The sequence below is a fragment of the Arvicanthis niloticus genome, chromosome 21, assembly GCF_011762505.2.
Source record: "Arvicanthis niloticus isolate mArvNil1 chromosome 21, mArvNil1.pat.X, whole genome shotgun sequence".
Lineage (NCBI taxonomy): Eukaryota > Metazoa > Chordata > Mammalia > Rodentia > Muridae > Arvicanthis > Arvicanthis niloticus.
Window position 1 is genome coordinate 24,420,726 of NC_047678.1, and position 14,122 is coordinate 24,434,847.

Sequence of the window (14,122 nt, forward strand, 5' to 3'; positions counted from 1 at the left end):
AAGTTTCTTCTGCTAAAAACACTCAGACATGCTTGGTGTTTGTTCTCCACCTTCTGAGGCTGCTAGAGCCAGGTCAGGCAGTCTTTACATGCAACTGAAGATCATTAAATGGTCTTTAACTTTCTGATTCTACTCACTAACTTATATATAATTTAATGTGCTTGCTGCTAGATGGTAAAACACAGACTAACCATGTAGCACCACAGAACAGAAGCATCATTTGAGAAGGAATAATTAAATCTTACAGGTAGTGGAGAAGGCCCACAGCAAGCATTGCTCAAGACCTTCCTCTGGAAGACAACTGATTTCCTGACCCCAAAACTCAATCCCAGAGTCCTTTGTAATAAGTTTCAAATCTGTTAGAATATGTTGCAGAACAAGTAACTCAGTAAAATTAGCTAGAAAATAAGCCACAATCTATCATGACAGAGGATTTACCTTCTTTATGGCGATTGAAAAGGATGCTCTGTGTTTTCAGAATTAAAATTATATTCTCTGGATCTGGACCATCCACTATTTTTGTTGACTTGGTACATAAAAATTCATATGCTTTATTTACTTTTTCAAACATGTCCTGTATGTAACCACAGACAATTAGGTTTTAATTGGAATTTTTCTAATTAAAACTTAAGACATAATTGGTACTTGGTACTATAGTTTATCAATTTCTTTAATTATTTTACCTTCACATTAAGGAAGTCATACCCACTGCCATCTAGCTGGTATACTGTAAGAGAGCACTACATTTCCCCCCTAGAAGTATCCAGGGATTTCAATTTTATGTTTTGCATAAAAATTTAAATATCCCATTAAGTATACGTGAACACACACATGCTAAGGGCCTATGGATGTACCTTAAATGGTAAGACGCTTGTCTAGAATGCACGAAGCCCCTGGGCTTCAAGTCCAGCACCGAGTAAGCTGGGCACAGTGATACATGCCTGTGACCCCAGAGGACGGGGCAACGAGAGCTAGAGATTATGTCAGATCCTGTCTCAAAAAACCAGACAAACAAAACCAAAAACAATCCTCCCCCAAACTCCAAAATCCCAAAACAAAAAACAAAAGAAAAACCCCTAAACTTAATATATACCAGAGACTGCCTCAATGCAGGAAAATTATCGGTAAGAACTACTGTTAATTTTCTTCTGTGTGGGAAGGGTGGAGGTGAGAGGACCTGTGGGTTACTTGTGGGTTAATTCTCTCTCTTCAGTTTTGTGTCCCAGGTTCTGTGGCAAGTACACTGACTGACCTGCCAGCCACTCACAGTCTGGCCCCCAGTGCTGCTGGTTAGTGAGTGTTATGCCAAGCACTGTGTTCAATTCTGTTCTCTTATTTCATCTGCAAGAGTTATGTCCCTGTGTATCTCAGTGTCCTCATGAGGATCCTGCAACTCGAGACAGTGAATGGATTAGAAACCAAACACTGGTCAGCAGGAACCTTTAGGTAAGGGCCAGACAACTGTCAGTTTCTCTACAATAGTTTTATCCAGTATTTTAATATCTAAAAAAGTTCAGCCTAGCAATTTGACAAATAATGTCAAACTTTCTATTTTATTTTTCTGATGAACTTGGATTGCTGTAAGTTCACAAAAAAAAAAAAAAAAAAAGCAATAACAAAAACTCCTTAAACTAAAACTAAGTAAAAACAAAACAGAAAGGAATCTAAAAGCCCACCAGGCCTTTAACTTTTAAAATGTTTACATTCATATAAGCAGCATCTTTTCACCATCAAGTCTTCCTTCTCAGAAACACTGTATATTTCCAATTTCCTAACTCTTCACTTAGGATAAGAATTTGGGTGTCAGCCAGGCAGTGGTGACACACACACCTTTAATCCCAGCACTTGGGAGGCAGAGGCAGTCAGATCTACAAGTTCAAGGACAGTCTAGTCTACAGAGTGAGTTCCAGAACAGCCAAGAGAGTCTACCTTGTCTTGGAAAACAAACAAACAAACAAACAAACAAACCATAATAACAGACAGACAGACAGACAGACAGACAGGAAGGAAGGAAGGAAGGAAGGAAGGAAGGAAGGAAGGAAGGAAGGAAGGAAGGAAGGAAGGAAGGAAAAAAAAAGATTTTGGGTGTTGCCAGGGAAAACCAACCAACCAAACAAACAAACAAAATCAAACTCCACGAACATTACTTAAGCTCTATGGTGATGATTTTGATTATAAGCTAGACATTAGAGTTAATTCTTCAACAGAAGTGAATAAAGCTGGAGAATAAATCTGCCCTAAACATACTAGTCACAGGCACAGCCCTTCTGACAGACTGAGAAGCCCACCCAGAGAGAGAGAGAGAGCACGGGCTGCAGGCAGAGACCTGCTCATACTGCGTGCAGAAGATGAGGCAGCACATACCCTTCCTTCTGGGTTCTTATCTGGGTGGTACTTCTGTGCGAGTCTAAAGTATGCTTTTCTGATCTTGCTTTCATCGTGCCTGGAAGGAAGGAAATTGTTTATAGATACAGTAAGGCACACGTAAAAGGACTTAAATAATCATCTAACGTGATGTTTGTAATACTCTCACCTCTATATGTCAGGAACTGTATTATTGATCCCACATTTGAAATTGATCATGTATTAAGCATCCACTTAAATCCAGTAAGATTTACATAATATTATATTTTATGTTATCTTTATAGGTGAAATAAAAGCTCAAAGTCCCCTAAGAAAGATTCAACTTATAAAATTTAATTATTTACAATATAGTTTTAATATTATGTATTTTTAAAAAAATTGCAGAATTGTATTTGGGATTTGGTAAAGTAAGAAGTATGTTTTAAAATCCAACAATATGTCAAAAGCCATTGCAACTTATATAGTTTTGTTACTGTAACATTAAGTAAGAACTCTTTACAAAGACATTTGTTCTGTTCTTACAAACATGCCTATTAAGCCACTTTCTTCTACTGTGTGCAGTCACTAAAAACCTGCTAGGAATTCTCCTAATCCGAACGTAGTGTCCTAGGCATACTTCCAGCAGACCTTCCTCAAGACAGCATACACTGAAGGAGGGAGTAGGATTCAGGTGTGTGCATGGGAGCCATGTGCCAGCTGAAGACTAGGCCCACTGCACATCTTATTACTGTTCAAGTAAGAAATTGCAATGGTTACCAACAAGAACACAAGAATGTAATCTGGTTAGTAAATCTGTAATGTCAGTCAGTGCCTAGAGTTCCAGATGATTCTCATAGGCCTTGTGTATAAGTAAGTATAGTTTTTTAAAATGGAATTTCATCTTTGATATTAATGTCTTAAGCTGAAGAAGATAACTATTATTATAATACTGAAATAACTCACAGCCCCTGTCCTATAGGCAGATTAAGCACTTCATAAGCGTCGTCTATAGACATCATAGGTGGCTTCTTTTCTACTTCCTTCTTCCAAGCGTCTAGGGAATCTTTCAGAAGCTTAACCTTAAAGACAAAGGAGTAAAAATCTGCATCCAGTAAAATAAAATAATTCAAAATATAATTTTAGATTTATATAATATCTGTGCTGTATTTATTTAAATCAACATTTCTAGGCTATCTTAACAATATTGGCAGCTAGGTAACTTGTTACAGAATTTCCTTCTGTTTAAGTTATATTTTTATTCTTATCCAATGTATCTTAATAATTAACTTTTAAAGAAACATTCATAAAACCTCACAATTAGTAAAAGATAAACTGTACTAAGAAAGCAAGCACACTGTGGAACCTTTCTTAAGGTCACCTACATATTACTGATATGCGGACATTCAAACAAATGTAAGACAGAGAACTAACTGCTGTAGAGGGAGGGGAAGAGGGATGGCTAATACCCAATCTCACACCTACACATGGAAGGAGCACACAGCTTTACACAGCTGTCAGATTCTTTTTCTTTTTTTTTCTTGATATAGGCCAGGCTGGTCTTGCAATGATCCTACCCCAGTTTCCAGATGACAAGGAAACACAGGGGCTCCCCACCAAAGCTAATTCTTTAGAATCTGAAGAACACTAGAATGTAAGGGACATTTCCCAGTGAATCAGTGATTGAGCTGACACTGAACATCTATCTCATTAACAGGCTGCCAAGCATCCTATCATCTCACACAGAGTTCTATCTCAACAAGTGCTGGGCTTGTCATCATTTGGTCTTAGCACACTGTGCAGAGGCAGTGACTTGTACCAATGGCAAGCATTCTCACATCTTTTAAATGGTAAGTTCTGCTACAGAGAAAGGAACAGCATGGCCACCCAGACCGACTTTATTCCAGCTTTCTGCAGATGCAGGGCTCCAGGTGAGAGGAATCCCAAAGCCACGACAGGACTGGCAGAGAGCACACACAACAGGCCTGACCTCTTGCACATGCAGGAGCTATGCTATGTGAACACTCAATTGTCAGAGCCTCTACAGACAGCAGCTAACATGTCTATCACCACCACTTTAAAGATGAATCAAGGCTTGGTGAAATCAATGTTCCATAGAGCTGGGCACTGGCCAGGGTCTGAAGCTTGGTCATAAAAGATAAAAACTGTAAAACTTTAAATACCTTGCGGACTTCAAAATCTACCCAAAATGTATTAACAAACTACTCAGTACATACTGTTGAAGAGAGAGAGTGCTCCTCTGACTGTCCATCTGTTCTGTCCCCCACCCACCCACCGCCTCTCTCCCCCCCTCCCTCTCTGTGAACAGAGTCTCACTGTTGCCTACGCTTGCCATGAACTTTGGTTTAGGCAATCTTCCAGCCTGATCCTCCCAAGCAGTGGGGACTGCAGGCATGCAGCACCGTGAATATCTAAAACCACTATCCCTTTTATCACAGGAGGAAAACACATTAAGAAGTGTTTACAACTGTTTTTGCAGGAGGAACAAACTGAACTTACTGGATCTTTAATTGGCCAATCTGGAAACCGGAGTGTATCACAAAGTTGCTTGAGGTAATAAATATTACAAAATAGTTCATTTTCTAGCTGTGGATAATTGATAACCGGGATGGGACAATATTGATAAAGTGCTCTTGTATTGCTCTGTAGGCGAGGTGTGAAGTCAGCAAGATGGGCAGCAATCTTCTCGATCATGAGACGCCTACAATCACAGAAGCTTCCATTAAGGTATTCTGAAGGAATATTTTACTTAAAGAGAAACATGGGTAATCATGCAAGAAAACGACATAAATATTCAGAACTATTCAACTATAAAATGAAATTAAATGTTACTCAGAGTATTTAGTCATACTGTGTCGTTCCTACTAAAAACTCAAGCCTAGACACAAGGTTAGATAGATGGTGTTTGCATGTATAGCCAGGGATTAAGGTTCTCTATTGTCTTCAAAGAAGCTCATTACATGGTATTATTTATCTGGCCCTAAGCTAAGCAGAACCCAATTTGGTAAGAAAAATCTTTCAGAGAAAGGAACTCAGACAATTTAAAAAGAAAAATATTATACACAAAAATCATTTTTAATTTATTCATATACCTACATATTTTTCCCAATAAAAATGACACACAGACTGTCACCATTAAAAATGGTGGCCAGCATAAAACAATCCTAAAGATTAGCCTATCACAGAAAGCCAATGATAATAAATAGATGGCACAGAAAACATAAAGCTGGCCTGAGAACTGAGTGACTCTAAGATCAAACGTCATGCAGCTAAGAGAGGTGAGGGCTCCCAAAAGGCAGTCATCACCCTGGATCTACGAACAGCTATGTCTCCTATGGACAAGTGAGTTGTATACTATACACTGCTATGCATTTCTGTGTCTTGCCTTTTTCTGTGTTTTCACAGGCTTCTCCCATGGCAAGTCTTTCATTGTAATACAAGACATGCTTGCTAGAAACACTTATCAAAATTTTTTTGGGCACCTATTGTCTGATCTATTCTATGTAGGTAAGCAAAATTTGTCGAGTACAGGCCTATTTCCAAGAATCTAAAAGCTATGTCTTGACTGTGTTGCCATTAGGGTAACAGGTCACACAGAAGCTCTATTAATAGTGATTTATCTTCAGGCCTTGTCAAAGCCTATTAGTTGAATTGGAACATAAGGAAACTGGTAAGAACTCTTCTTACAATGAATGCAGGCCTGAAGTACATGCAGCCCAACCACAACCAGGACTTACTCACCTCATCTCACTGCTCCAGATTGCTTCTGGAGTGTCAAATTCACCTAGGAAAATCTCAGAAAACTTCTCAGGTTCATAATTTTCCAGGTAGCAAACCATTGCTTCAGGTAGAATATGTCCAAGTATACTTCTCTGAAAAATATCTTGTCCTTTAGTCTTAAAAACCAACAAAAAGACAAATGTAGTTAGAATAAAATCAACTTTAAAGATTTTGATAAATGAATAACTGGAGCATTTCAAGAGAGGAGCACAAGGCCAAGCATGGTGGGGCACACTTGAATCCCAGCACTCCCAGGGTCGGGGAAGGGAGATTTCGGTGAGTTCAAGGCCAGGTAACCAGGGCAATGTAGAGAAAACCTTGTCTCAAAACTCACAATCAAACAAACATACTAACACAGTGCCCAACTAGAACAAACCACTTCTGTGCTCTAGGGAGTTGGACGAACACAGTGAAATGTGACACCAAGGGTAGCAGTAACAGCCAGCTTTGCAGCACCCTTAACGGTCTCAGGGGCCACCTGCATCACCACACAGGAGTAAGGATGATAAGCCAACCTGTGGCCATGGATAACAATGATGGACAACAAGGAAGAGCCACAGAGACATCCATCACCCACCTCGAACTATTCCAATCATTACAGCTCCTACCCATACCTGTCGTTTTCAAAACCAAGTAAGTCTACCTCCTTTTGAAAATTCTTAGGGTATGTCTGTGTGTGTGTGTGTGTGTGTGTGTGTGTGTGTGTGTGTGTTTGTATCCCAGTACACATGCCAAGGCATGCCTGTGGAGGTCAGAGAACAACTTGTAGAAGTAGGCTCTTAACCTTCCACCATATGGGTCCTGGAGACTCCACTCAGATCTCCAGTCTGGAAGCACCTTCACCTGCTCAGCCGTCTCTCGTCTCGTTAGCCCTGAAATCCAGGTCTTAAGAGCTTGTTCTCATCCAGTTCGTATAAAGTTTAAGGAATATAAGGGGGTTCATTTAAAGTAATTAGAACTAACTGGATCAAGAAGTCCAAATCCGGCTCAGAATTTAATATGCTACATTTTAAAACTCTTTTTTCTTAGGATGGAAATCTGGTCCTGATGAACATAAAGCCTTTCTTCCTTCTACCTAGGTAACATGTTTTCCTTCTCCAGGACAGCAACAGAAGTGGAAAGCAAGTGTTTGCCACTTGGTGTAGAAACAAATGCAAAAAGGGGCATCATTTTCAGACTTTTTGCCAATAGTGATAAATGTACTGTTAAACTGCTGGGGAGATTGGCTGTTCTGCTTTCTAGAGCTCTATTACTTGGTAATTCCTACATATAGAATATTGTTGTGATTATACAAAATATTTAAGTGAATAATTTCTGAAATCAAAGTTTTCAGGATCTTAGGAGACATCCTCAACTGTTATGGCTTCCTACCTGAGCATGAGGACTTTAATTTAGATGTCCAGAACCCACAGCAAAGCCTTGTAGGCAGCATGAGCTGTAACCCTGGCCCTGGAAATGGGGGAGAGATGACACAAGGACAGGCAGACCCCTGGAGCTCACTGAGGAGCCAGCCCAGGCAAAACATCAGCCTTCAAGTTCAGTGAGAGAACTTGTCTCAAACACCGAGGTGGCTAGACAGACATCTCAGGTTGACCTATGGCCTCCACATAGGTACATAGGAGAGCACACACACACACACACACACACACACACGCGCACACACACAACCCCCATGCCCAGTTGTTTTGTTTTAAGATATTACCTATCTACTGATGCACAGAAGTAAAGGAGAAACAATGCCCAAATGACTAACACTGTATCCAGCACCACTATTTTCTATCTGTCACTAGAGAGATTCTATTCGATCTATGTTTCTATATTAGATAGACATACTATTTAAGTATCACTATTTCTAAGTATCACTATTTCTATTCTTAATAGTCAGTGTGTGATCACAATTTGTATCTGAAGTGAAAGGCTGCCACTCTGCTTCCCTTTAATGGTGCTAGGCAAACTTGTTCACTCTCAGAGCTTCAGTGGCTATTCTATGAAACCTTCATTACTATCTAATGTCTAACACTGAAGTGGTGCAACAATCTTCAGTGTCTTCAACAGTGGCTAGCTTCGGGTAAAATCCAAAAATTAAATGCTCCTGCAAAAGCCTAGCAAATCTGAAACACCTGCCAGTAACTATGTGATAGTGAAGTCTCTCTGTAAACTACAGTTAACAGGTAAGGACAAGAGCACTCTTGAGAGCATGTGAACACACACAGCTTCAAAAGGAAACCTCAAAGCACGTCTGCCTTGGGGTCTGAACCAAAATCCCAAGCATTACTGAATCTTAAGAGATTTCAGTATATGATTAACTCTCTATAAAAACCACCAAAAGCTATCAAGGGATAATTCATGGTTGTGATTTCAGTGTAAGCATACTTTATTTTCATTTTAAACAACTGCTTAGCCTTTTTATGTGTGGGCACTGCAAAGAATGTGAATGAATTACTAAACATGATGCCTACTTTGAAGCACTGATAACCAAGTCCTGCAGACACCTAAACTGAGCACCCAGACAGCACACTCAGGGTCTGTGCTCAGGGGTCGGCTGATGTGCTTACCTCCTCAGACTTGAAAGCCTGTTTGGTATGTGTATATTTCAAAAACCTAGGAAAAAAAGAGTATCTTTCAGATAGAGAAACTGATTAGGTTTTAGTCTGAAGGTTTCTAAAGACTGGACCATTAATAAATTTTAAAACAGTAAAAAAAAATGTTAAAAAGGCAACTCATAAATCCATATTTGGCGGCCTGAAATATACCACAAATGTTTTGATGATCATCTTAAGGTTACATAGTAATATAAAAAAAATTCATTTTAGACAGCAAAATATAAAAATCCAGGTATAACATAAATGTATTTATATTAAATATATACATATATACAATAAATTTCAAATACTAGTTCTAATAAACTGACACAATTCTTTTCTTCTACTTTCCAAATTTTTAGATATTTTAATTAAGATAACGATTATAATAAAAAAGCAATGCTTCAAAAGTTCCTATTAAATGTACCCACATATAACTGAAATAATTTAAGACAGTGTCCTCACGGCCTTACCGAGCAACAGGAAGCACGTTGGAACCTGTATACATCATGATGAAGAAAAACACTCCACTGAGATAGAGGCGAGGTAACTGTGGGTTATCTTGCATAATGTGATGTAATAAGATGGCAACCTTCTCAACAAGGATAGGGTCAAAGGTCAGCAGTAACTGAAAAAGCAAATAACATGTTTTGTTTGGTGAGTTATGCCGAGGTTATCATTTCTTACATCCATGGGATTCCATAAACTTATATCAGACTGGAAACTGACTTAAGGGCTCATTCTACATTTAATGCAGATAGTAATGCAGTAAACTGTTGAGAACTGATCAAAACATGATCAGATAGAAGACCTAATGTGTCCAAAGCTAGTTTGTTATGTTGTTACAGGTATTTCTGATGCACATGCATGTGTTGTCTATATGTGTATTTATGTGCACCTGGGTGTATACATCCATGTCATGTGTGTCTGTGTTGCATTAGTTTCAAGTAAATCAAACGATGAAAACCTCTCTGAAGGACACTGAACTTGATGAGAAGAACAAAAATGAAAAGCAGAGCTCAAGTGCACCTCAGAGGCTGCCACTACCACAGGCCCTGGAACACAATGGGCTCTGGGACACTGTAAGACTCCCCTCAGGCCACTGACTACATCCAGGCTAACAAAGAGCTAAGCTGAACTGTTCTGAATGTGTGCTAAGCCATTTTAGCTTTACTTATTATTTATATAATAAAGGTGACATTTCAATTTTCAATAAATACTTGCTTCCAAAGAATCCCAAATTTGAAGTCAATTGCTACTAGTAAAAACAAAACCAGCATATAAGGTACGGTGTAAGCACTGGTTCTATAGACAGAATGTAATGTAAGCACTGGCTCTTGGTGACAGGCCAATAGTCTAGACTCAGTTGTGAGAAAGAACAACTGTTTGTCTTTTAAGTCACTATCTTAAATTTCTCTTGCTTTATGTCCTATCTGTTCAACAATGCAGTTCCAGTGTTCTCCTCTATGACAAGGTTTAGGAAGGAACAATCAAGGACAGTCCTGTAGGATTTTCTCAAATGTTATGGACAGATGTAGCTTGAGCTTAGGTATAGGGAAACAGCAAATCTTGACTTTGCCTTACATTATCAATCAACAACAGAGAATTTCAAGTTGTCCTGCACAAGAAAGCCGAGAACATCCACTCACTGTGCACCATGCCATTCACTGACCTCTTAAGCTGTGTGGTCATATAGTCAGGGCAGAGAGCATTCTACATGAAATAATACAGGACCCTATCTAAGCAGGACACAGTGCTTAGAAAACTGCCTGAGCTACCCATGTTCCAGGAAGATAAAGTGCTCCTACCAAGGAGAAAATTACTTTTAAGAAATATTTGAACCCAGTATAAAATCAACAGGCGGATACACCATCAGAAGATGCTAAATTTAGCAGGGCATGATGGCACACACCTTAATCCCAGCACCCAGGAAGCAGAAGTAGGCAGAGCTCTGGGAGTTCAGGACAAGCGAGGTTTACATGGTGAGTTCCAGATGAAGGCATTTCTGGCGAGGAATGGGTCCAAATTCATCACATTTTTCTTTTAGTGATATTCAGATACCACTAAAAGTTTTGATTAATCAAAATACCCTTCACTGACCAAGTTCCATTCTATACAGACGATGCTTAAATATTTTTCAACCATCTTGACCTCAAATGTAATGCTTCTTGTATTTACTTTTTCCCTTTCAGTATTAGAAGCCTTGAAGAATGTTTGGGTGACGATTTTCTGGTACTTTATCTTCATGTTGACAGGATCCAATGAACACAAATCCCTTTCTTTTTGTATTACCTCAGATACATACTGACTTGATCTTCTGGGATTGGCTGATAACAGTTAAAAAAACTTGCAGGGCACTTTCACTTAGAAATATGAACAGAAATGTCCATAATAAGAAGTATATGTATAAGCATGCTGTGGTGGTTTGAATAGCCTCCCACAGGCTCATATATTTGAATGCTTAGTCACCAGGGATTCTTTAACAGAGTTAGAAAGATTAGGTGTGACTTTGCTGGAGGAAGGGTGTCACTAGGGAGGGGCTATAAGGTTTCAAAAGCCCTTTTGATAGGTCCAGTTTGCTCTCTCTGCTTGTAGATCAGGATGTAGCTCTCAGCTCCTTTTCCAGCACCAAGCCTGCCTGCTGCCATACTCCCTGCCATGATGCTAACGGATGCTACGCTTCTGAAACTGAAAGCAATCCTCCCATTAAACGGTTGCTTTTATAAGAGTTGCCGTGGTTATGGTGTCTCTTCATAACAATAGAAAAGTAACTAAAACATATGCTGATGTTTAAATAACAAAAGCTGGTCAAATAAATAAAAAGGTGTTAATTATGTTCTCAAGTTCAGAAATCAGTGATTTCCACATAATGTAACACATAAATGTAAGAACATATAAACTATCACTCTCAAGGTAAAATAACAAAAATTATCACCACAGATCATAAGGTCTATGTATAGTTAATGGGAAAAAATGAATGCATACTTCTAAGAATGGAATAATAAGGAGACAGGAAGTTTACCTAAAATCTCTAAGGTTTATGCTAGTCTCAGGTGTAGGTACTGTAAATTTCAAAAGAACAGCACAATACAGAAAGAAAGGACATTTTAGGATATTCTTTATATCCAACTCTGCTTTGAAGTGGTTGTAAAACCAAACCAAATCAAACCAAACCAAAAAACCCCTCAACTGAAGACAGTCTAACCCTGAGGAAAACACTAGTGAGGAGTGCTGCTGCACCTGTCAGGGAAATGACCACACCCTTATCTGGGGGCTGCTGTATTCCCTGTAGCTCCATGCCAATCTGCAGCACAAAGGACAGCACCCTCGCAGTTCCCACAGTGATGTGACTTTGAAGAACAGATTCTACATAAAATCCCCTTCGGATGACTCTGGAATCTGAAGATATCACATGCTTAGTAGGTTCCTGGATATAAAATCTTCCCCAGTACACCCAGATTAAAACCCAATCTAGAATGCAGAACTATGGCTAGAGATGGTTCCACAATTAGGAACACAGACTGCTCTGGAGGAGACCTGGATTTGGTTCCCAGCACCTACAACGCAGCTCACAACCAGCTGTAAATCCAATCCAGGGGGCCTGATACACTTTTCTGGCCTCCAGGAGTACCAAGAATGCACATGGCACACAGACATATATGCAGGAACTACAACCATATACACTGAAAATAAACAAGACTTGAAAAAAAGAATAAGTGAATAAATGAAACAAATGTAGCTTGGGGTTCAGCTTTATGAAAACGGAATGGATTATAATGAAATAAAGACAAAAGCTATAGTACAATCACATGATTTTTACAATACTGTGCTAGCTTGGTAGCACACAAGGACCCACCTGGATGACATGGGGAAGGCAGGTGCTATCTGACAGCAGCCTTTTCACTCTGGGTAAAGGACGAATGATGGCATTATCCTGATCCCTAGAAAATATTTTCTGCAGTCAACATTTAATGTATTTACTGGAAATTGTATATTCAGAGCATATGGCATTCTACTAGGCATGAAGCAAGTTACCTTCCTCTTTTGTAAATGAAGACTAAGCTCTCATACAGCTGGGAACATGATTAGGTATTTGGTTTAAATCTACTGGCTGTATAATATGACTTCATTTCCTTCCATAAGATTTCCTTGAAAAACAGTCCCCTAGAAGAGCCAAAGACTCTTATTTATTATTTAATTGATTGAACTTGGTGTTGTCTAACACACTGTCTGTGGACAGTCCCCCCAAAGGTCCTATCAAGCTTTGTCAAATAAACTTAAACCTTAGTTTAACGATGGTCAGTACCCTTCAAATACAGCTTTACTTAATGCACTACTAGTTCTAAATATTAACTGATTTTTAATCTAATCTGATTTTTAAAGATCTGTAGATGAACAGAGTGTTATATGTATTTTCTAGTAATTTCTAACTACCAAATATCTTCAGAATAGCATAAAAACAAAATGATATGTGTACAAATATTTTATGAAGACTGAAATATTTTAGGTAAAGGCCACAAATGTGCTTGTTACAGGAAACAAATCCTCGCCTATAATGGTCCTGTGGAGTGAGCTGTGGGATGACCATCATCCCATCTTCAGCAGCAGGCCTGGCTAGCCTGGCACCTCAGGCCCTGGCCCCCACCCGACATGGACTACAGATAGCTGTTTCCAACCAGCCCTTTCTAACCCATATAAGCACAACTGTTAGCACTGCTAGAGTCCAGCTGGCAAATACAAACTGTGGAAGATTATTTGGCATCCCCCAGAAAAGGCTGTTTTCAGTTTTTACTACATCAATTTAACTTGCCAACTATTTCTTTATAACTGTTTCAAGGAAGTAGTATGTCATGTCACATAGGACACCTCTGTTAAACTGCTATAGTAACCCTGTAACATTACGGAGTACATATCCACACAATGGGGAGGGGAGGAAATCTGAGAGTCCCTGTTAGTCATAAAAACATTAATGACATTGTACCTGCTTGGAAAATATCCACACATTGTGATCAACATGTTCAGTATTAAGGTAGCAAGGTCAGTTTCATTCAGAACAGCCTGCCCACTGGCTAACAGGCACCACTTAAGCTGAGGTATCGCCTGGAGCGGTCGCCATCCATCCATGCCTTGAGCCCAACATCTGGTTTTTGCATTCAACATTCCTTTGGCCCATAATTCTTGCATCTTAATTGATTGAAGGCATCATTATTACAAACACAATATCAAACGAAAAATTTGCCAATGTTTTCTCTATCAGTACGGTACATAAGAAACAACAATCCACTATGAGACAGTGATGTGCCAGCATGGCAACTATACTAGGAATACACAAGATCTTGCCAGCAATTTTTCAGGAACCCAAATTTGACTATTAATATAAGAATAAGCACTCAATTGGC

At 39.2% G+C, this 14,122-nt stretch overlaps 1 protein-coding gene across 3 annotated transcripts in view; it reads right to left on the minus strand.

The window, feature by feature from the left end:
- Positions 1–14,122, minus strand: part of Dnajc13 (DnaJ heat shock protein family (Hsp40) member C13) — a 101,378-nt gene that overhangs the window by 31,360 nt on the left and 55,896 nt on the right. For all 3 annotated transcript variants that reach the window (XR_013105561.1, XM_034483755.1, XM_076917382.1), the window contains 9 exons: positions 13,705–13,907; positions 12,580–12,664; positions 9,197–9,351; positions 8,697–8,742; positions 6,103–6,257; positions 4,861–5,062; positions 3,307–3,422; positions 2,365–2,443; positions 439–574 (listed from right to left, as the gene is read on the minus strand). Coding sequence is in view for 2 of the 3 variants with exons in the window: in XM_034483755.1 (XP_034339646.1) it covers positions 439–574; positions 2,365–2,443; positions 3,307–3,422; positions 4,861–5,062; positions 6,103–6,257; positions 8,697–8,742; positions 9,197–9,351; positions 12,580–12,664; positions 13,705–13,907 (1,177 nt within the window). In the remaining variant the exon portion in view is untranslated. The remainder of the gene's footprint in view (positions 1–438; positions 575–2,364; positions 2,444–3,306; positions 3,423–4,860; positions 5,063–6,102; positions 6,258–8,696; positions 8,743–9,196; positions 9,352–12,579; positions 12,665–13,704; positions 13,908–14,122) is intronic.